Consider the following 24,870-nt stretch of genomic DNA (forward strand, 5'->3'; position numbering starts at 1 on the left):
TTGTACTGCTGTTGCTCTTGTGGCAAGGTCAAAGCCCTCTTCAGGAGCTGCCTACCTTGAGAAATGATAATGAAACACAAAGTAGATTGTGAGAATTTAAAAAATGGAACAGATACGAGGAATGATTTTTATTGCAAACCCACCCCCCCAGTCTAAAATTTGAAAGTTGTCTTTCGATATTTTTATTGTTTCTTCTTACTTCTTCTTTAATGACAAAGCTGTCACTTGTTAATTTGTTTTCTTTTCATTTTCCCTTGGTTTTCTTTTATTCCATTTTTGATGCTGCAGATGACACTAGCAGAACAAAAAAGGGGCCAAATGCAGCTTTGCTCTCAGATTATTCTAATAAAAATATTTGGATACATCAGATTCTCTTCTATGATGTTTCATTTTCAACATGATAAATATTATTTATACCCTACAAATGTGAGTATAATACAGAAGCGGAAAGAAACAACCCCCTAACTATTTCACCTGTATGAGAACTGATCCTACAGCCAAGCGCTACAAAGCAAATAGGCTTTTTTAGAACATTCATTTGCATTCATAATTAAACTTTCACTAAAATAAAAATCCCATACTGGAATGATAACCAAAAAATCATATATGAAAGTACTGCTTTTCCAGTGTAAACTGCAGGAAAATGAAAGTACAGAGATTAAGCCAAGAAAGGCAGGATAATTACCAAGTAAAAAAGTGACATGCAGCAACAGCATTAATAAATATCTTTCCATTGGAGAGCTTTAGAAGACTGGCAAGTAAGCAGATTATGAGCAGATACCATTTCTCCTAGTAACTTTTGTGAATTTAGAAAATAATAAATAAAACACATTCCCTCCCTCCTCCTGGTCCTCCTTAGCGTCAGACTGATGGGGAACCTTGGGGCCCCAGGGGACAACTGGTGGAGGCTGCTATCACCCTTCCAAGAACAAGTTAAACAAATTTGGTTCCCACCATCTCCCCATAGCTGCTTTTGAGGTATGCGGGAGCCAGGAGCTGAGCAAGCACAGCTCCTGGGCCAGAGCTAATCCTCTGGAAGAAAGCTGATGAGATCTCCTCCTCACTCGGGTCACTCTGAGTTGCCTAACCAACTTTTTGCCCCTATAACTTCTCTGCTGCTGCCTGACGGGCCTCCCAGGTAATCTGTGGATCTAGCTATTCTAAAATCAATTTAGGGATTAGAAAGGACTATGAACTGGGTATAAAGCCTCCTGCAGCCTGGAAGTCAGGGTAATATTAGGCAGGATGCTAACACACACACACGCGCACACACACATCCATACAGCCACACTGTGACTCCACGGACTGAGCGTTCCCAGCCTGCAACTTCCTACCTCGCACAAAGAAAGGATGTTGTTTAAACAAGTGAAGTTGTGGCCTGATATTTTAGAGCTATTCTTTGTGGCTGCGCTGCTTCTTGAATGTTCTGATCAAAAAATTACTGGATTATTCTTTTGGGGATGGATTACTAAACTGTCTCATTTCCTCACACATGGTATTATTGTCACCCGTGAGGATCGCAGTTGTGGTGTTGGAGTCTACAGGAGAGGACCCCGGCACTTCTGCATGTGTATTCCTGAGCAAAGGCTAACTACAGACTGGGGCAGATATTTTTATAGCTGAGATTTTTAAAGACATGTAAGAAGTCTGGAAGGCTAATTTCACTTCCCATTGAAAATCTATTCCTTTATGATGTAAAACACATGACTACCCTAGTTGCATCAACAAAGACTAACATAAGAAACAATAATTATCACAAAAGATAAAAAGATAAAATAGTTCTCCAGAGGCACCACTTTTCTTTGAATTTCCTTTGGCCACTCAATAGTCAGATTTCTTACATGTGCCCTAAGTAGACAATGTCAGAGTGGCTTTAATGTATCATTAACTTCACCTTTATATATTCATTTTTCACAGTGGAATAAACCAGAAAAAAGGTGCCTAGTGCTTCTGTGCTATGGAAAAACAGCTAGACTTCTGTCCAGCTTTTACAGTACCAGCCCATCTGTTTTAGGTGAAAACTTGAGCAGTAACGTTAACCTCAAGTACGTTAACCTTTAGATGCCGTGAGGCATGATAGACAGGACCATTATTTTTATGGCACATTTTTTTCCTTAGCAAAGATCCTAAGGAGTTCAGAAGGATAGGAAATCCTAGTTTTGCCTCTCTGTCTTCAAACAAAATGCAGTGCGCAATAATTTGGATGCCAAGCCAGACTATCTTATCAACACGCAAATACCCAACAACCATAGATCTGAGGGGACCCAAGTAAGGAGTTAAGACCATGAGGCTGATGGCAGTCGCACTGAAATTACTGATAAATATATTGATTTCTCATCAATCGGAGTTCACCATCCATCCAGGTTCAGCTGAAGATTGGACTGATCTGGGGGCAGCTAAGGAGGTGGCAAAGATATACTGCTGCCCTGAAACCTTCATTAGAAATGTAAATGGAAGCCTGAAGGTAGGAGTATTATTATGTACCCCCGCAAATATCACAAGAGTTTTTGAGTCACAGGTCACAGTTTATGCATAGGTCTTAGTTTATTTATAGTACAAAACCAATTAAGGAAATTGTTCTATAGGGCATCTCCAAAAAACTTACAAATATACAATAGTTAGTAGTTCTGGTAATAGTCTCCAGGTAACTTAGAAAGAGTTAAGAAATAGTAGGATAAATAAAAACAAAAATCTGTAGCACCTTAGCATTTATACTTCATTAATTCAAAACTGTATGAAGTATTTAATGCAATTTAAGATTTGGGATTTTACTTAATTTCTGAGCAGCTACATTTTGTTTTTTTCATGAAGCAATATTATGAGGTTCACTGTCATCAATGATTTCTAGTAAGCTATTAAATGTGGATACTGCATGTTTAGTCTTTGCCAAGAATGGTAAATTGTTCAGAGAGGTCAATGTATTTGTGATGCATTTTCATAACTGGCCACCAATATTGGCTTTCACACCTGTAACAGCATATCTAGTGACCAATGTTAGATTGATTTAGGTCATAATTGTGGAAAATTAATTTTTTGTTCTTTAAATGAAACTGTAACGCAGCATTTAGCTGTAATTCTGGTTCTCATGTTCCCCAGGTTCATTGTTTCTCTTCTCAATTCCGGGAATCAAATTTTTGCCCAACTGAACTCAGTGGTAAATCTTCCACTAACTTTGACAGAGCCCATATTCCAGTTTTAGTATTTCATTTTCAGTTCTTTTCAGCACCTTTTTCCTCTTTCTCAAGTTTGCTTTGGATCCCTGTTCCACTTTTGATTTTGTTTAACTTTCAACATCAAAATAATCTTCAGTTTTTCCTTTTATTCTTTTTTCTCACTTGGATTCTTTGATTTCTACTTATGCTTTATTTTTGCCACCTTCTTTGACTTACCTATTTCCTCCTATTTTTTATTTCTCATCTGTTTAACTATCATTTTCCTTTGCCTCCTGTGCTGCTTCTCCTCTCTCCTAACCTGACATTTTCCTCAGTGCAATATATTTCTACCTTCTCTTTCCTCTCTTTTCCAAAACATGGCTCATCACTCTTTGCCACTAATGCATAGCAGATTCTGAAATACTGTCATCTGAGACAGTTAAGTACTAAACAAAACATTACCAGGGCGGAGGAATCACTTACCCTGATTGACAACAAATCGTAACTTCTGTATTGTTGCCAGATTGCCGCTAACTCTGTATATTCCATCAACATCTAGACCTGAAAGAGAAACACATATTTCATTTTAGATCATATAAGTATTTTTCTTTGTGTGTCTGTCAAGAAGCCATAAATGCCCTAACAAGTATGAAGAAGAACAGCGTAGCGAACAACTGAAAAACAAGCCACCTGAAAAAAAACCTGAAGTGCCTCCTGCCTGGTTCAAACAATGCAAAATAAAAGTGGGAGATTAACTTGAGTGAATACAAAACATCTCATTACAATTATCTGGTAATTCGATCAGCAGAACGCAGTTCTGCAAAGGTATTTTGGTGTGATGGGGAAAGGACAGTGTATTAGACCATGAGTTAGTACAGGAGGGCTGTTTGTTTGTGATGCACACGATAGCATGTTAGCCCTGCTTAACTGCATAGCGTCTGCGTTAATAGCGCTAGCGAAACTTCTCAGCCAGAGACCTGGGTTTGTCAGAAGCGAATTTCTGAGGCTGTGACCTCTCTGAAAATAAAGCAGTTAGGTGCCCACTCTGAAATCGTGACGTGTGTGAGGCTATACACAACTACAGTTTCTCTGCCACATTCTTCACAGCAGATCAGATGAGTTTGAAGATGAAATTATATATCCCAAATAGCGTATGCCCTGGAGTAAATTTCTCCATTAATATAGGCCATTCTTTTCAAGGACAACCTGACAGACTTGTTTCTCCCCGCATATCTACTCAAGGTTTATCTTCTAGGTGAAACTAGATGTCATACTCCCTTTTGTGACATATTATCTCCCACAGCAAGCTCTGCTGATATGACTGTTTAAAATAGCACTTCCAGCCCAAGTTGCATAGCTGTAGCATTTCCGAGCACATGGGAACGGTTCTCCTTTCCTGGGAGAATTAGCTGTTGTGCAATGACCAAATCTGCATGCTTAAAAGTTGAAAACACAAAACTGTACATTCTCATTTCACATTTAAAACTTCAAAGTAAACAAGAAGCAAAGAGAATCTGAGTCTGAGTTTTTTTTAAGGCTACTCATCACTTGGAACACAAGTTTTAATTAGCTTTTGGCAAACAATTTCAGAGAAAGCCTTTTTCTTGGAAAATGCTAATTTGTCAAAACTAAAAATTGTCAGGAAATATTTCAGTTTTGACAATGTGTCTATTGGGATTTTTTTTCCATTTCAGAGTGGGGAAAAGGAAAAACTGGAAGTACAGGAAAGAGTGAAAACAAGTCAGAAAGCATCTCAGAAGCCCTGCTGTATAAACACTTAACTAGGAAGCAGTAAAATCAGGTTCAGGTCCTTATTTCAAAGATACTTCCATCACATCTTGGCAGATGAGTACCCTAGCCAGCGGACTCAACTGTTTGGAAGTGTCCCTCACTGATCATGAAGGATTTTAAAAGATTTAATTTTCCTTTTGATGCAAACTGAAAACAGATAAAGTTATTTTTTTCTCTCTCTAGAAAATACAATTTTTATTTTATGGCTATCCTGCTAGAAACATCCTGATTTGGTTTACATTAAGCAATCTATTTTAAAGAGGAATAATAACTCAGTATTATACATTGGCTATATAGGCCTTTTTATTAGACAGTTTTCTGCCCTGCACCTGTGGGTGTCCTGCAATCTAATACTGAAAGTGATGATTCATTTCAGGAAGATCCCCTTTGGTTACAGAGGGATAAAGAAAAAGTTTATTTAAGAGAAATCAAAAAGGATTTGGTAATCAAGAACACTTGGAAGTTATTCATCCACTGGATATATAACATATGAGCACAGGGAAATTACTAAAATGTTTAAGTAATGCAATTCTGTCCTAAAACTGAAGAGCCTCACTCTGTCCTAGCAAGGGGACAGTGGGAGAGCAAGAGTAATTCCCAGTTTAGGAATGTGGGTCTTTTGCGGTGAGAGATTAAGAATTGCATCACATAAATTGAAGAGTCTAAACCAGAAAGTAAAAAGAGGGGGAAAAGAAATCGAACATGAACAACAAAAACCCCAAAAGAGAATATTAACTTTTGTTTGGATCTAACTCAGCTCAGTTTCAACTTTTACGGATATATGGAAGCCAAAGCAATATATGTCACTTTGCAAGAAGTAGCAATGTCTCACATTAATAGCATCAATTTGGAACAGCTCAACCCCCTTGGTATCAAACTACATAAATTATCCAGATCGAGTGAAAATGACAAACTATGTTGTAAATTGGAGGATATTACATCTTGCAAAATGATCTGGAGTATGTAAGTAAGTGAATTATTATTGTTATAAATTTACTTTGGTCCTGAAATGAGGTCTGATTAGCATTTTATTCGGACACTAGACAATATGGCAGAGAGAAAAAAACCCAAGAATATCAAGCCAATTACAGTGTTCACGTGCCATCAACTTTCTGCTCCAAAAACTTTGAAAGTTAAGCCAAACCAAACCAATGTAAATTGGTGGATTTGGACATCCTTTTCATGACCACATTATCTTAGCTGGATTGTGAACAACTCCTTTTGGGTAGCCAATTAAGTGAAAAAGAGAGAGAGAGAGAGAGAGAGAGAGATGTCTTTAAGGTTCTGATGTCCTGATTCTGTGAACAATTTTCAAAGCAAATTCACTTTTAAGGGCACCTCTATCAAGAATAAAAACATCACTACGCTGCTGTCAGTGTTTCTTCGCAGCAGGCTATAAATACTTAGGGAACAAGATGAAACAAAAGTCTTTCAGAGCTTCCTATCTGGTGCTGGCGTTAAAGTATAGCGGTAAAGAAGATTTCAGAAAACAAAATACTCATCGTAATAACATCTGTTTGTTCACTATATGCTGACCTCCTTGTGTTTTAGAGCTGTGTTTAGCACAGAGTTGGACCGTTGGGCTTTGCCCTAGAGCAGAACAAGTCTTTTGTTTGCTTTATAACCCAATCTCAAACTCTTTTTTTTTTTTTTTTTTTTTTTTTGGAGGAACCTGAGAATAGGATGGACCCACAATTAGGCAGAAAAATGGTTTTATTTTTTTCATCATTATTTCCATAATTATTTCACCATCATTTCCATTATTTCCACCATAGATTTTATAAGGTATAAGAAATCTAGGAAAAGAACTTATTCAAGGGTACATCAGTTTAGCTGAATAAATACAGGCAATATTTAGCACTACTGTTGTTAAAAAATCGTACAGGTACTCCTGATGGGAAAGTTAAAAAGCAACAGAATTCAGGCTTTATTGAGATTCATGAACAACAGCCAACATTATAGGCACTCTGTGCAACTGCACTGAAGATCTTACAAGAACACTTATTTAAGAGCATTTCTGGCACTCCTGCTTTTAGCCAAACTGCTAATAATGTAAAAATAACCATGCGTGCAATTTAATGTCAGTTCCAGCAGTAATTTGAGCTGGAACCTGGTAGTGCAGAGGAGCACTGAAAACAAGGAAAAATAGTAGTTTATGTGATATATTTATTCAAATACATCATAACTTTTAAAACATTGGATCTGAGTCTACATCGTTTGAGGTAGCTCTGATGCTTTGTGAACTGCCTTGCATGAAACATTCTCATTAATTCTTTTCTGTTGCACAGAATAAATCCCTCTCCTAAATCACATTGCATTCTGCCTGAGCTTAATCTATAATTCACAATATCTTAAAACTGAATATAAAAAGAAATTCTGCATGTGTGTGTATGTGTATATACAGATCTCTCTCTCTCTCTCTCTCTTTTTCAAGGTTTTGAAGCTGAAACCTACTATTATAAAGGATAGTAGGTACCTTCCTGCACAGGAACCCCTGCAGCTTTCATGGTGAATATACCCTGAAATAGGTGTGGTCCTCAGGCCTGGTAGGAGTTTTATGAAAGAAATCATCGTGGTGGATTCAACAACAAAGTGAAGTACAAACTTGAAGAAAGACATTCTTTAGTTAGTCCTTTCATTTAAAATTAGTTATGTTCAGGGCAAAAATATTGTATTTCAAAGGAGCCTATTATGCCTTCCCATAAACAGAAAGATCATACGTTTCAAAACTAAAGTATCATTATGTAATCAAGCTGTTGTATTATAAACTATTTTGTGGGCTCAGATGCCCAGGGCTATCTTTACAAATATTTAAGAGGTCATTATCAGGGTATGTTCTCCCTAAAACTATAATTCTTTCCTCCTGTTTTCATATATATCTTGCCATAAATACCTGATTTATAAACAATTTTTTAAAAGTTTACTAAGGGCACAGAAGTGAGGCATGAAGTCATTTAAAGAAGCAGGAATGTGTGAATGCAGCAAATAATACACCAGCAGCAAGATAATGTGTCTGATGAGATAAATACCACAAAACAATGTACAGCAGAGAGAATGTTTCACAAAAAGATCAATATTTGTAAGTCAGGAGAAAGAAAATCATGAAGTGTATTAATGGGTGAGTTCAACATGTTAAATATGGTGAGTTCACAGAACTAGTGCTATAAACTCTAAATATTGCACAGTGCTCCACAACTAAGGAAACATTAAATATTCTGTAACTGGACTGGGTTAGAAAAAGTGCCCAGAGTTCCAGGTGGATGCGGGAGCACAAAAGCAATCTTTTTGTCTGAGGTCATGGAAAGCAGAGAAATAGATGACAGGGCAGACAAGGGAACAAGTAAACAAGTTACACCACAGAGAGAGAAAGGACCTGAAGGCATTACCAGCAGTGCGGGACACGACTGTGCGAAAGGGAGCGCGATGCAGAGGTTGGGTGAGCTGGAGAGACTCCAACTGGGAAACCTGGTATGCAGCTTTAGCAGCCCAGGTTGAACACCAGCTCCGCTTGGACGTGGGAATATCTGAACTCGGCTTTCAGTTTCCCTGACATCGCTGTCCTGCATTTGGGTGTCTGAGCTGCTGTCACGTCAGGTGGCATTGGGCTCTGGGTCGGTGCTTGTTCGGTTCTATTGGGACGAAACTGCCATTTTGGTCATCATAACTATCAGCTTTTTCTGCTGCTCCAGTCAAAGGGCCACATTTGTGAGGCTGAAAACGACACCTAACATCTGATTTGCAGATCGGTCCCATTCCTAGTCCAGAGAAGGTACTCAAGTACCATGGAAGTAGGTGCAATATAAATGTCACGTTTGATAGCTCTACCAGACAGACAAGGATAAACAAACCTGGGAGACTGAACAAGAGGTAAGATTGGAAGTCTTTCTGAAGGACGGAGAAGCATTCACTGACATAAAAAAAAATCTGTTTTTACCTATCAGTGATCATGATATACTTGCATCTCTCATTTGCAAATAAAATACGGTATTGAGAAAGAGCTGAAAATGGCTAAGGTTGAAAGACTGGCAGAAGAGTTGTGATTTTTAAAAAGCAGTAAGAGGGATGCACTTGTAGACTGGCTAGACTGACCTCAGTCCCAGACAGTCTACTTAAATAATTAATTCAGGACTCTATGAACAAATAATTCATAGGGAAATATAATTAATCTCAAGTAGAATAGTTGCATGGACATCAGGGCCTTGTCAAGCAAACTTGTTGCATTTTTTTGATAGGATTGGATTTTTGACAGGCCTGGTTGATAAAGGCAATGGTGTTGAAATAGTATATTTGGGTTTCCATGAGGCTTTTGACTTAGTACCCCATGACATTTTGATTAAAGCACTTGCATTTTATGGAATTAACAGGGCATATATTACATGGATTAAAAACTGGCTCAATGACAGACCTCAAAATGTGGTAGTTAATGGGAGCTATCAGTTAACAAGGTTGTTACTGGCAGTGTCCCCAAGAGTGGAGCTCTCAGTCCAGTCCCATCCAATACCTTCACCAGGGATCTGGACAACGATGTAAAATCTCTTTTGGCAAAGTAAGCAGATGATCCAAAGATCGGGAAGGTACTAAATAATGATGAGGACAGGTAAAGTTACAGGAGGTCTGAATGGCCACCTTGAATGGTCACAGTGCAGTCAAATAAGTTTTCATACAGAGAAACACAGGGTGATATTTGTGGAAACTCTGGATGTAGGTTTTAAAGGACTTGGGGGTTATTTCAGATGATCAGCTTACCATGATCTCTCAGTTCGGTGCTATAACAAACAGGACTAATGCGATCCCTAGAATTATAGAAAGGGGAATATCAAACCGAAGCAGGAAAGAGACTGTACCTCTTCAGGCACTACAAATAAGAGCCCTAGCAGAACACTGTTAGATATTGAAGCAAATAACACAGTGCTTAAAATATAGTCATCATTTTAGAAAGAGGGTGGAGAGATGAACTCTCTACAGGTATCAGGCACATGATTTGCAGGTACTAGACCCACGACCTCAAACTTGCCTAGCTGCAGGACTGGGACAGGCAAGCCCACGCTGAAAGCAGCATGAACAAGATTTTCTTTTTCCGATTAGTGGAAATCCAACCCTGCATCAGCATTTAGTAAAGACAGAGGTAGTGGGGGAAAGAAAGGAGGGAGAAAATGTACTCGCTCTTAACAAGCTAAGAAATGACTCTATAGGAGGTGTCTGACGTGAGGTTTGGTGAATCTCTTTAGGAAATTAGCTAACAAGAAATAATTCTATGTTTGACTGCAATAGTATCAAGAAGATGAGGGGCATTTCTACATAAAAAAGAGAATCTAATTTTTTCTCACACTAATAACTTCAAGATGCAATGAAAGGAGAAAAGCTTGACTAAGATCTTATTGTTTTCAAGACCCTGTAGAAACTGTTTAATGGAAGCAATTACAACATTGAATATGAGTATTACATACAGAGAATAAGTAACAAGTGAAGATGATGGATGATATACTTTATTCTGTTTCATATCACTTGATGGTAGAATTTCTGAATAGATATTTATATACAAATAAATAAGGGTAGTGACAGCACAAAACAAGTGCAATTTAAACTAGTATACCGTTCACTGCTATGCAGGGCTGCTGTTTAATGCCTAGATCAAGCTTGCTATGCCTTACGTCTTCCTCTCTATTGTGCTGCACTGTCTTTGACATCCAAGCAGTTTATGGTTTAAAAGCCTCAGAAACAGCAAGGCTCGCTCAGAAGGCTCACAATAACAAGAAACAAACCTAAGCTTTGAAGCTGTTTGTTTGGAATGAAGCCCTCGAACATGCATGTTCACTGTAATTTTGCAGTTACCTCCAAAATATACTTTTGCCATCCTGATAGTCCCACTACTTGCAGCTAAACAAAGTGACCTCATTGTTTTCCACTGTATTTTCTTTTAAACATTGGCTGGGATGATTGAGATTCAGGAATGTGGGAAAATGGATTCCCAAGCCACGTCCATCCCCTTTAATTCTGAGCTGTAATTTTTGGCTTGGCTTGAATCACAGTCATCACATTTCAGTCTGAATCTCTCTGTAAAGTGATCTTTCTTAAACATTTCTTTCACTCATCATGGGATCAGAAACAAAGCCATTCTAGTCTTTCAGTGAAACACTTACAAACGTCTTTTTACAGAGACTCACAAGAGCTGAATTTCTTTTAAAAATGTTTGAAAAAGAGGAGGTTTTCACTGCCTGATTGTCCTCTTTGTGAATCTTGTCATCTGTATGCCATGAGCTACAGCTATTTTAATCTGTTTTTGTTTGCAATCCATTTGGTGTCCGCCCAAGAAAATGCAGGTGATTTTAATTAACTTACTGCTGAAGATGTGGAAAAATCTCAATTGTGTTACAGAAAATTATACACTTAAAACCTCCCCTCTATTATTTATAACGTCTTATTAATGAAAATGATTACATGAATATATTTACCACCTGATTCATCTTTGTTCACTTTTTAAATCAACAAGGTTTATGATAAAGGGGGAAGAAAAAACCCTACCAAATACAGACCTCAAGTACACATGTCAGCTCACTGGTTTAAATGGAATGGCAGTTTAAAAAAAACAGCATTATCTCACTCTATGCACAGTTGTCTTCCTTTATGCAACATAGTTTAATATCTAAAATCACCAGACATTTGAAAATACTCATTCTCTCTCTATATAGCATATTAGTATCTAGTTTTTTGAATGTTTAATTTATGGGTTTGGGGTTTTCATTTTCTGTCTTAATACCTCCTTCACTACTCCTGTTTGCCCTCATTTACTTCAGTCACTACTTATCACATCTAGGTTAATAGCTCCATTCTGACCAGTGCTTAACTTCTTTGCAAGAAGTGAATTTATATGGTTCTTATCAAGTACACGTTTTTTTTGGTGTCCAAATGGCCTTTCAGGAGTATCAAGAGTTCTTAGAAGCTGAGTGGCCCTTCACCAGCAACCCTTTCTCTTAGCATATAAGCAGCCTCGTGTCCTCAGAGATGTAAAACCTAAAATTCTTACATGACTGGTATTGTGGTTACATGACACAGACTGAGGAACGGGAATTTCAGGTAGAGAATTTTGAGTCATTTGTATGAAAATCAGTAGACATTAAAATACCAGCACCAAGCATTTTCTGCTCGGTACAGCTACTAATACACAGTTTATCACTTTCTTCCCGTTACCAATTCTGTTGTTTCGTGCCTGCAGTCTATACTGTGATAGTCTAATTTGAATGTGATGACAATGTGGATAATGCAGTTTATTTGGGGGAGAATGAAAGTCTGAGCAAAGGTTGTCATTTCAGGGCGAGCTGGCGATGGAGAAACTCATCCGCTCCGTGACACGATCACAACAGCTGGCGATGCAGTGTGGAGGGTGGGGGGAGAAGAGAGCCAAGGTATTTTGTATGTTCAAGAAATATATACAACATTGCCATTTCTCATATCCCAGCTGTGCCTGTTAACTTCTGAAAACATGTACAGCTCAGCAATAAAGCATACTTGACTGATATTTACTGCAATGTGCATTATAAGACATTTTCTGTCACACATTACGTTCTGAAAGAGTTAAGTAACACGAAAAATACAGGCTCAAGATTATATCTGTCATGGATGAAAATACTACATTTATGCCTCATTGTAATCCATTCATTGGTTTATGGACCCCGAGCCCTCCAGGGAGTGTCACAACTCCACATGATACTGCTGAGAGCTGTATTTTGCTTTTGGATTTCTGATTTAGCTGAAAGAAGTTTAAAAACACATGTAGCCTGACAACTCCCCATTGGCTATACAACTGAGGAGGGTCAAGAGCATAAACTATTCCAGCAAAAGCCAGCTGTAACTTCTGCTTGCTAAACTGGCTGAGGAGCTGCGTGTTACAGACAGTAGCACACAAAAAATTTATGCATTTTGCTAAATCCTCCCACTTTGGTTAAACTCCGCTTCATTTGGAGATCCATCATCACCAACTTCATGCCCGTGTTTTTTGAGCAGCATCAGCACGCTAAGGGAAAATGCATTTGTGGCGGGGTCTAACTCTTCCTGGAGGACTCTACCATACCTTCAGTCAGGTCCACTGACATCAGTAGGACTGTGGTTAAAAGCTAAGGGACAGACACAAGCCTCCAAACATCCCTTACTCCCGATGCTGACTTTAAAGAGAATTTAGTGCACAGTACGGAAAAATCTTTTCCTGTCTTTCACAGTACTGAGAGATTAAATTAGACCTCAGTGATATCACCTCCCCATCCTGACTAGTACTGCTGCTCACTGGACTTTTAATGGTTGGAAGCGGAAGAGCTGTACATTTGGGCACACGTAATCTTCAGCCAAAATGGTTACGGAGTTTGCATTTTCTGGACTGTAGTATCTTTGCTTGGCCTACAGAGATTTTTTTTTTAAAGGACAGTGGACAGGGTTATATTTAGGATGGAAATGAAAGTCACAGAACAGCTTCTTCCATCATCCTTTTGTGTTTTAGATATAGTTGAAGAGTCCGGATAGGCCCAATACTCTTCTTTTTAAGTAACATCCATTTCTATTTGACAGCAGGAAGACCTCCTCTGTTCAAGCTTAGATGCATCAAGGTTATCTATCTTCATCTTCAGGAATGGGTCCTGCCGAAGCGTCTGCGGACACTTTTCACAGCTACCATGCAGTGCTGGGGCGCGGGTGGGAGCGGAGCATCCTCAGGGCAGGAGGGAGCTGCACAATAGTTAAAGAAACATCAAGCAGGCGCTTGGCGGCAGTTGTTTCATAAGTGCTCATCTGCACGGGGGATGAGCACTCACTGCATAACACAAAAGCCTGGATCTGTTTCTTGCTATAAGAAACTAGACCAGCTCCGTTCTGGATTTTTGATTGAAAGAATATGCTAACAGAACTGGATACTTAAAACGGAGCTGAGGCTCTCATTTGCAATTGGTAATGCTCTTTTTTTCCATGTAATTTTGTGGGCATCTACATTTCTGTTTGCCTTTTATGGGTAAGTGGGAGAAAATATGTAAAAATTGGATTCTTTAATCTAAGACACACTATCAAATACCTGTACTACAGTCCATGCCTGTGTGGAAAATGAAGTCTCTCTTAGGAGATACCTATACATATACACCAAGTTACTGAACTCTTATCATTGCTTATCTGGTTAACATATAAATGTGATAATGCAAAGGTGTGTGTATATATATCTATATACATACATACACACACTCACATAGATAACTAGTTAATAATATTGTGCTTTTCCCTAGTATTGCACACATTTAAAGACGCAATGATGATTAAAAACATGGGATTCCACTGAACTCTTTTTAAACCCTCTTACGCCTTTTGTGTGATAAACCTCTAATCCACACTTTCCCTTAATAAGTGAGTAAAGTTCTTCTGTTTTTGCAGAAATCATATTTAGTCCTATGAAATAGTGGCATTAAGCTGAACTATGTGAAAAGCTGGTAACATTATTTTTAATATGACAGAAGGCTATCGTGCCTAGATATTCTTCCATGTGTGTGTGGGGGGGTTTTTTGTTTGTTTGTTTTTTATCTTAGCTACAGGAGTCTGAACTTATTATATATATTTTTCCTGCTGTTCCCACTACATTTACAGTTCCAAACAGGTTCAGGTCACTTGTAAGCTTTTTTCTGCCTTCATTTAATTTAGGCAAAAGCTGAACCGCCACCAAAGCAACATTTGGCAAATAATGGAGTCAAGAAAGCTACAGAAATCATAAAAACCCAAACTGAGTTACAAATAGTGACAAATACCAAAACTTAGACTAGCAAGTGTTTCCCTGTTTTGATAGAAGCAACTCCACAGGTCACATGGAAATACTTTTCATTTTACAGTTGGGCATACATACTACTCCATACTATATAAAAATAGCACAAACCTGGTGTCTGAGTTACTAAGTGTGTACTGAGTGTAGTCTGAAACAGAACAAATTACTTTCTATTTTCAAATATGAAAAGAATCACAAGGTCATACAAATAACATAACTGAAACATAACTGAGACATGGAAGGGATAAGGAAAAACAGTGACTTCTGAGAAGAAGGAACCTACTTGCTTACGATAATATGCACTGGACATCTGTTAGCTGAATTTGGGGTGATGTTAATGCATATTAGTATCATTTGATATTTTCATGCAAGATAGTTATTTTAAAATTTAAAGCTATGGGAAGAATTTTGATTTGAATCGTCTTCTTTGTATCTTAGTTCTGGCTCCGACATGGAATGATGTAAGGAAGGTGGAAATCCAATCTCAGGCCTTTTACTAGGGTTCACACAGACCCTCTGGTATTTTAGAAGGCTTGAAAAGGAGAAGTTGGCATACAGTATTTTTCATATCTAATTTCCTTCTTTGGTGAAAATTTCAGTAATGGTTAATGACATTTCCTATAGAGACATCCAACAATGGTGCAAAGTTTCTAACACAAGCTCTTACTGTGAGCTATATTCTTCATATATTTAATTTATGACATGCCAGAATAAAGAACTGCAAGTGAAATAAAGATAATAAAGAAAGCCATTATGAACAATTTCTGTTGTGCACATTAAGACACTTTTCAAACATCAGTATATTGTGACTGTTTGCCCAGTATCTAAAGAGAAGGGCCAGATTCTCCTTCAACATTAAACCTGCAGTTTAATATGTCTTTATTGAGTGATGATAGAACCGCTCCTACACAGAAAAGCACCGGATCAGCGCTGCTATGTAGTTCCTAACCTGCTTTTTCTCCCGATCCAAATATGGTTATTTATGACCAGAGCCCAGGCACTGATCAATGTTTGGCTGATTCCTCGCCATGAGAATAGTCCTGTAGGTCACAGAGCAGGACATTAAATAAAGCAGTTTGTAAACTCTTCTGTTTTAGTGGTTGGGTAGAACACTTACATGCCTAAAGGGCTTCAAGCATCATCCACCTTCCTTTCCAGATTTAAGTCTGCCTTACAGTTTAGCTGGGCTGGAGAATTTGAATGATTTTATTTTCTGTGTTAAATTGATTAAGGTAGATGCTTGTTTAGAGTGATATAATCTAAGTGAAAACACCTTTCACCAGAAGAGGATGTGTCTCACCTCCCTACTGAGCAGCACCTGATAATTTTACAGAGAATGAGTGACTGCTGAATTTCTCTCTCCCACTCTCTGTCTTTTTCTCTAACACACACATACACACACAAACAGAGGAATGCTTCTTGACTGCCAAACTAAGCGCCAAGATTTTATTCAATTTAATCTCAATCATATGAGTTAGAGAAACATGAAACAAAGTTTATAGCAAGTATGCTGACAGATTTTTAGTTCTAGTGGCTCCACGGGGCATCACTACAACTACAGTAACAAACTTTTCTTCTGAAAGATTTTTGAGTTGATCCATTTTCCATTTAAATCAACATGAGCAGGATCACCAGAAAGAACTCAACACTTGCTAACAGATACCATACACTCACCCAATTTCTTTTTTTTTAAGTACACAAAAAGTTGTGGTACCTCCAACATCATTGCAGGTTACTGCTGGTGCGGGAAAACCCTTTGGCGGCAGCTACTTTGGTGTGGTGTGTCACATAACACCATGTCCATTCAGGATGCTCAAATCTAAACATATGGTTTGAAATATTGTGGGAATTTTCCTGGGAAGAAGGAGAGAAGAGGCATGGAATACCCTCTTCCTATATTGTGGGGATTTCCTTATTTTGTTTCTGATTGAAGATCTCAAAGAAGACTCATCACTTCACTCTTGGTTTGGAGAAGTTTGTGGTGATTTTAAAAGCCTTAGGATTACCTGTAAATGGTCAGCTGGACAACTGATTTTTTTTTTTTTTAATCCAGAGAGAAAATATGGATATTTACAATTTGGATCCAAATATATAAAGTTTAATGCTGTGATCCAACAAAACACTGAAGCATTTCCTTAACTGTAAGAACATCCACTGACCATGTAATGGGACTGCTCAGGTTCTTACAGGGAAGTCTCTGCATAACTGTTTTGGCATATAGGCTCTGTTATCAGTAAAAAATGAATAATGGACTGAAATAACATATATCAATTACAAAGTAAAATGAATATGAGAAAACAGTTTCTAATAACAATATCTGTTTCCCGAGACTGTGGAGGAAAACACTGAGGTTGAATGATTTCAAATGTATCATCTATGACACCAGAAAAAAAAGGTGTATGAAGCGACGGTGAATAGATAGTTGGATCAGACTGATTGCAGCTATTCAGGATCTAAGTGATATGGTTATGCTATGTTATGAAACAAAATGGCCACATTTTGCTCTCATTTACATATATGTCATTCCACTCAAACCAGTAAGCATTGTTTGTCTGCGTGAAGACAAAAAGAATTTGCTTTGCTATATAATTACAACCATGATCTGTGAGGATCCTGATTAAAATAAAACAATCTGCTAAGCTAATGTACTACTGGAGATATTTAAAAGACTTGTTAATTCCATGGAGGTTTATCAGGCAGTAGCCAATTTAGGGACAATTTAGTTACTAGATTGCTAACAATATCAGTCCCATCAATTCATTGGAGTAAAATGAATTAAAAAATCTTCTCTAAAAAAAAGAAAACCTTAACATAAAGTCTCCTTTTTAAGCTGCTCTTACCTTGCCTTCTTCCTTGCTCCTGAAGCTTTCTGTTGGAGCAATTTCTCTCACTTAGGTATCAATCCTATTACACTGCAATATTATATGGTTAAAACATTGATGTAACACATCAATGCTGCTGCTACAGCAAATAATTGGAGTAATAAAATACAACTGCAGTTATTTGCTCTCTTGAATTGCAGGCAGAAAAAAGGAGACAGGATTTTTTTAAACTGACCCCACAGTGTTGCATTTAGACAGCAAAACTTTTTTTTTTACGTTCCTCTTTTATTGCAGTAACACTTTTTTTTGAAAAATATAGCCTAGTTATAGTAATTCTTTTTTCAAAACAGAGAAAGCAGTCAGTCTGTATTTTGGAATTATGCCTTCATAATTTTGTTTAGAAAACATCAATTTATTTTTAAGGAATAAGGACTCTAGAAGAATCTGAAACTACTTTCTTTTTTTTTTCTCTTAAAGGAACTTAATGACTTCAACTTTTTTTTTTTTGGTGAGCATTTCCTCTAGGCCGCGGCTCATTTTGTCAAGTGTTAGCCCAAAGTGTCCTATTAATGGTTGAACTGTAAAGTCTGAATATGTGGGGTTTCCAGTGGCAGATCCTTGTCTGTGATGGTATGTGTGCTGTGCCAGGACATGATGTCTCACATCTTCAGTTTATTCAGGAGGAAAAGAGAGGACGTTTTTTTCTATTTTTAGTTTATCTTTTTATCTTTTCCGCTGCTGGGAGGTGGATATCCTCAAATGTGAGCTTTCCTGAATCTGACTCTGAGCAGGGGGGTATGTCAGGACCTTCGTTTTTCTCACTGGCACAGAGTAAGCACCAGAAACAGTCAGCTGCCTTTAAATTTTCTCTAGACTTTTTGTTTGAGCGTGTACAAATGTCATCTGTTTGATTTACAAAGTGCATTAACGTTATTTTAGGATCTAGAAAATGTTGTCTGATCCTTTTTTATTTCACAGGTTAAGTGGTTTATTTTATTTATTAAGCCTATTGAAAAAGATTTTATGGAAAATTCTGAAGACAAAATGCCCTGTTTCCTTCTACATGTTCACTAATAGATATATTATACAATGCTAGAAAAAGGCAAAAGGCCAAACTCATCTCTGGTGTAATTCCAGTAAAAGCAATAAAATTACACAAGGCATGAATTTGGCCCAGGCATTGTAAATGTTACTCTGGTGCACACTGAGTGTCTGCTTGTTGTTACTGGCAAGGCTTAAAATACAAATCCCCCTTTTTTCATAGAAAAGGATACGTTTCGCTGGAACAGATTAATCAATGAAACAGGTATCAGGTAACTATGACAAAGATGGCAACTGGCTCAGATGTCTGTCTTTTTTATTTCTTCTTTTGGCTAGCTCACAGGCTACGTTTGCAAAATTTTTAAATATATGTTCCTCCTCTCTTTTGTGCCTTGTCACTGCGAGGCTGCGCTTTTTTCTCTTTTTTTTTTCCCCTGCTGTTGTCTCCTTTTTTTCTCTGATTTGTCTTGTATGCCCTTCCGTGATGTTTCCTGTTGACACTTCTTGATTTTTTTTCTAACTCAGAATGTGGCTTTCTAGCAGACACAGAGGCCCCAGAGTGAATACCCTTCCGAGCCAATTCTGCCTTGGACCTTGCACAACACTATTAACTGGCTCTTGCTCCGAGAAAGGTGGCTATAGTGGGATTGCCTGAGCCTGCAGACAGAGCTGGTTGAGGAGCGCTTGCCAATATGTTTGCACTAAATTCAACTGCTCTTAATTTCGACTCAAAAGAGAAGGGAAAAAAAAACCCCACGTTTTAAATCACAAACTTGCAAGGGCTTTTTCTCAGAACTTGGTTGTTTTATACTGCATTCAACTGTACGTTTCAGTTTATGCTTGTTGGCCACTTTAAAGTAAACATAGTTCAATGCCCTCAGAAACAGTTTTCTTCAGCCCACTAGACTTCCCTGGAAAAAGGCTTTATCTGCTGAACTGCTGGATATTTTTTTGTGTGTGTAATTTTTTTTATCAGTTTGTTTTGTTTCCATTTTTTTAAATTCAGTGCTTATAAAAGTTGAGAGCAGAAGCCTCCTTGGAACAAGACAGAATCATAAAAGACTTCAGGAATCTCATCGCAAGCTAAACAGTACAAATTGCACATTCTTCATGGAAGTATTAGCTTTTAGTGCGTGCCTGGATCCAAGCATAATAGATTATCCCAAAGTGGGAAAGAATGAACAGTACAAAATTAGCAGAACTGGGAGCTCAGATCATTTGGTGGAGCAATATGATCTCTGTACTTTCAGGGTACTGAATTCTAAAGTAACTGGAAGCAGTATGTAAAACTATATCAAAGTGAGTGAGGAAGAATGTGTAGGCCTGGGAGAAGGGAAAACAGTTCGGAAAATACCTTGCTGGGAAAAATAAGGTCTGAAAATCAGTGAATGAGCTTGTAGGAAACAAACTGATATTCGTGAACAATTTCTTGTGCCAAGGATAGAAATATGTTATGCTACGAGATACAACGGAGAGAAAAGACAAACGAAATAACTATTCAGTGGCAGTGCAGAAGCGCAGAGCTGTCCCATGGACTGCTCGGTCTCCAGAGGTTACTCTACTTTTAAGGGAAGCCTTGCACAACATACCTTTATGCCAGCGCCTGGCGATCTCGCTCCTGGGAGCAGCCGGGAACACCGTGCATTTGTGGAAGCACAAGACGGTGGCGAACGCCCAGGTCCAACCACCTGGACCTTCACGCTGCCTCCTCTGGGTGCCCAGCCACGGGACCAAAGTATTGTTGAGAGGCCACGTATACACAAAACACTGCTTAAGCTGCATGGTGCATGGAGGAGCACATCGCTGAACATAAGTCTAACAGCACAGAGAATTACAGTCCATGGCAAGAAGCTGCAAGAGGTTGTGTAGAGTGGCTACCAGCACCCACCCGGGCTGCCTGGGCCTCGTGCTGCAGTACACATGCCAAAGGTAGCGATCCCACCGTGAGATGCATTAGCTCTAGGATCTTTTTTTTTAAGTCTTATACAATGCATTCTTCCCTTAAAAAATGGGATAGTATCAAACTGTTTACAATACTCACTTCTAGCTATATAAATACATTCAATATTTTTAATTTTTAATATTTTTAATTTCTAAAACTGCTTTTCTCTTTGCTTTCCTCTTTAAGATAAATGATTTTTCCTCTGTGTACAATTCCTAACAGACACCTAACTCTCTTTTAAGCGGGATATGATTTAGAAAGTAATGATATATCACTTTCTTTTTTCTTTTTTTTTTTCATATAGGTTTTAAAGTGCTTTTAGCTGCACTTTAGCTTTTAGATTATGAGATAAAACTGATGAAAGGGACACAACCTTCTGTCACGGGGCAGCATGGCATTTGAGGGGAAAGGTAGTTTAAAATATCATTTTTATCTTCATTTTTCTTCCTCAAGATGACTGTATTTTCTTTACTACATCCTGTAAGGTACTTTGCCTCTGCTCATCGTGAAATTTTCTTCCTCAGTCACTGAATATTCTAAGATACAGGATCCTGAGCGTGTGTATTTCTACAATGATATTATGGAAAATGAAATTGCAGTTCTGGACACTAAAAGCAAACTGATTACTGATTTTAGGTCCATCCAATTTTAGGGTGTCAAACTTTTGACACCTTTAAGAAATCTGATTTTCAGAGAGCAAATGCTTAAAACTTTTTCCAAACTGTATGCTCCTGAAATAGCTCACCCAAAATGCAAGGGCCTAATGGTCACTCCCAAAATCTTGCTAGCATACGTGGCTGTAACCTAGTAGTACGAATGTCCTCCAAACCTGCGAGCCGCGCGCATGCGTGGAGATTTTTGCCACCGCTCTGTTTTAACATGATTTGTTCGCTGGGGCTCAGAGCAATGCAACTCAGTAAATAATACATTGGGCAAAGGCAGAAGATAACAAAAGGAAATAGTTAAGGTACTGTAATAATTTTAGCCATTCTTTTTTCAGGTCACTATAATCTACCCAAAGATAACTAATTGTTCAAAGTAAACATTCCACTCCGACCACAAAAGGAATCCATTACACAAACATATAATTCACAGTCATTTTTAGTGGGTTGTAAACAGTTTGGAATGAGCATAAAATGGGACAAAAATCAAAGTGAGCATTTAGAAATGAAAAAGTGTTTGCTACAAAAGGTCAGTCCCTTTACTTGGCAAACTATGTAGAAAAGCCTGGGAAAATGTTGAACACACAAGCAGTAAGGGAATTTTAAAGCCAACAACCTCCCTGTTTCTTTAAACAGACATCGGAACCTATAACTGGATCCTGTCAAACAAACGACAGCAAAAAAACATAACAGCTGCTAAGAAGTAAAGTTGAAAGATAAAGTTTTCTAAGCTAAGAACCTTCTCAGAAGTGGACTAAAGGTCTTTCTTAAATCTTTAAGCAAGGTTATGGATCCCAGGGTGGCTTTTAGGCATTGAATCAAATATGTAATTTTGTGTATCATTCCTGTCAGAGCATCCTGTGCTCCAAGAAAAGCAACAGAAAACAATGTCTGCAATGTCCAGTTTAGCACGAAAACGGTACCTGTAATCATCAGCTCTGCTGCCCGCAGTGTCATTTTCAAGTCATTTAGGCTGATTCGAGAACACCAACTTGGATTTGGGAGTGGAGGGAGAAAATGAGGGATGTTTTGAAAACGAGATGAAAGTCACACCCAAGCATTAGTACTATTAGTTATTAGTAAGATTAATATTATTATTTGCAAAACCTAGAATGCGCTGGATCCCCTGGGCACGTGGAGGATGCTGCCTACTTGGGGCGTTCATTTACTCTGTCCTTAGGCACACAGACAAGTGATCCCTCCTGGAAAAAGGTTTAGCATCAGACTTTTCACACGATACAACATTGCTATGAGAAGTACTGGCTGGCACTTGGTTTAAGTACTATGAGGACTGATATTTTTATTTTTTCATGCGTTCTGCTCATGCCTTTTACTTATTTAAAAAAGAAAAAAAAAAGGAACAGCCAGGGATTTTAAAGGGTCGCGGATAACAAAATAAATACACGACTCAAGAAATGACTGGAAATAATATCTGGCCTAGAAACACCAAAAATCTTGCAACGGGCCCCACCCTTGGCAGGCCTGCACGGCATGGGAATTGTCGTGCACTCGGAGGATTATCCCAGGCTTCGCTTCCTGCGCCGCGCAGCTCCGCGCAGGCCGGGGCTACCTGTCCCCTGCTTTCGGGAGAGAAGGAAAACGGGGGAACTACAGAGAGGAAAAGGCAGCTCAATGGACTGCAGAAGCCCAGGGTCCATCCAAGGTAGATGTCAATGGCAAAACAACAAACTAAAAGCAAAAGAATGGAATAGACTCCTCCAAGAAAAAAGACAACGCACTTTATATCCCTCCAAGCCCCCAAGAAAGTGGAAAGTGAAGAAATGCCAGAAATCTTTAAGTCACTAGTAGTTATAGGCACTATTGACTCTAGTGGCACAGGTCTGTATACTGAAATACTTGAGTCAAGATGTTCACCAAAATTATGAATGAATAAATAATATGGAAAGAGGGAAGAAATAAAGGAACTAGCTTCTAAAAAAATTAAATGTGACAATTGCTATGTGAGTTTACAAGAATGCACACAATATTTTTATTGATTCTCTGGCTTAAACTATGCTAGCAACTCTGCAATGTGGCTGATTAACAGGGTAAATGAAGTAGTGAAAGACCCTCTGCTTCCCAGTTCGATTTCAATAACTACTAACAGCAAGAGAGACTGAAAAATGAGATTCGCAACTGAACACGTGAATTGCTGTCGGAGAGATGAATATGCACTGTGGTCTGAGAAGTTTAGTAGACCAGGCCTTATAAAGCACCTCTGTATTGAAATGATGAATAAGCAAAGAGCACTCAAAGGGACAAATGGCCAAAATCTGATCTAAGTTACAGCAAATTAATCTCAGAATAGTTCCTCTGATTTCAATGTAGATATTCATATAGAATAGTGTAACTAAACAGGAAATCTTGCCAACAGTTAATGACACCCTCTACATTTTTTATCTGTGGGAGAATATTACTACAGTTTGTCTATTGTATGTAACCTCATCTACACAGGAAAATGCGCTCATTAATATGGTTTATTCAGATCACTGCTAGACTTTCTTTCTCTGCACAGTGATAGTGTTTTAAAAATCTAAAAAACAAATGGTACTTCATTGGTCAGAAAAGTCAATAAGTAAATAGTATGATAAAATAATTATTAAGACTGTGAGTTGACAAATAAGAATACAACCACACAGAAAAGTATGAACGTTATGTAAGTAACATTTAGGGTGTTTCCTAAGGCCTTTTTTTCCGATAATCTTTTATCTTAAATGAAGCATGCAAGTAACATTTTTGGTACAGTTACAGTATGTAGATGATATATTTTCTACAGAGAAAAAAAGCAAGTTCAGGAAAAAAGCTTTTCTACAACAGCCAATATGCCAGCTGTACCGAGTATTTAGGCCATCTTACTAAGACTATGAAAGTAAACATACAGTTTTCATTAAATGTGCCTTTCCCATAATTGGTACATAAGTATTTCCCATGACTCTGCAGTTGAGTATCTTGGCTGGAGGCATATCTGGTCATTAAGAGGAGGGCTTCAGATCTGTTGAGTCTCAGCCATGCCGGGAGACTTGGCACCTCCACATACTGCTTCCTAATACCAACCCCAGTATAAAATGTCATCAGAAGCTTGCATAAACATTGGACTTAGCTTCACATAAATTACTGCTGTCCTGAGATAGTTTATGCCAGAACTTAGTAAAAACAACACTTTGAGTAAATAGAATGTGAGTAAATGCAAGGATCCTAATCCAAGAAGATGATAATAGAAAAACTGTAAATCAAATATAAACTTGTAAATACAGTGATAAAATGAAATTTTTATCTCATGCCATATGATTAGCTTTTATTTACATACTAGACTAACTAAAAGTGATAGACTCTCTCAAAGTTACAGCAAGCTTGAACGAAACACAAGAATAATAATGCTACATTTTGAAGGATGAACTCCTCTGAAGAAAAAAGTGATATTTTCATATTCTTCTGTATGCATTTCTCTGGTAATCATACAGACAATAAACATCTAATTAGGTGTCTTGGATTTTGCTGTTACAGTTCAGCAATGCAGGGCACCTTTGGCCTCACTTCTGCTGGAAGAATGGCCAGATACCACAAAATATCTAGGAAATATCTAGTGCATCTTTCAGAGAACCTGTGCTGAGACTGTAACAGAACAGTCAATTAGGCATGTTCTGCATGCCTCGGCATTTTTATAATCTAATCTCCG

General features: G+C 38.1%; 1 protein-coding gene across 3 annotated transcripts in view; it reads right to left on the reverse strand.

Moving 5' to 3' along the window:
- Window positions 1–24,870, reverse strand: part of ARHGAP15 (Rho GTPase activating protein 15) — a 336,654-nt gene that overhangs the window by 102,937 nt on the left and 208,847 nt on the right. For all 3 annotated transcript variants that reach the window (XM_026123475.2, XM_026123474.2, XM_026123476.2), the window contains exon 12: window positions 3,636–3,713. In XM_026123475.2, the coding sequence (XP_025979260.1) occupies window positions 3,636–3,713 (78 nt within the window). The remainder of the gene's footprint in view (window positions 1–3,635; window positions 3,714–24,870) is intronic.

The sequence above is a fragment of the Dromaius novaehollandiae genome, chromosome 7, assembly GCF_036370855.1.
Source record: "Dromaius novaehollandiae isolate bDroNov1 chromosome 7, bDroNov1.hap1, whole genome shotgun sequence".
Taxonomy (NCBI): Eukaryota; Metazoa; Chordata; class Aves; order Casuariiformes; family Dromaiidae; genus Dromaius; species Dromaius novaehollandiae.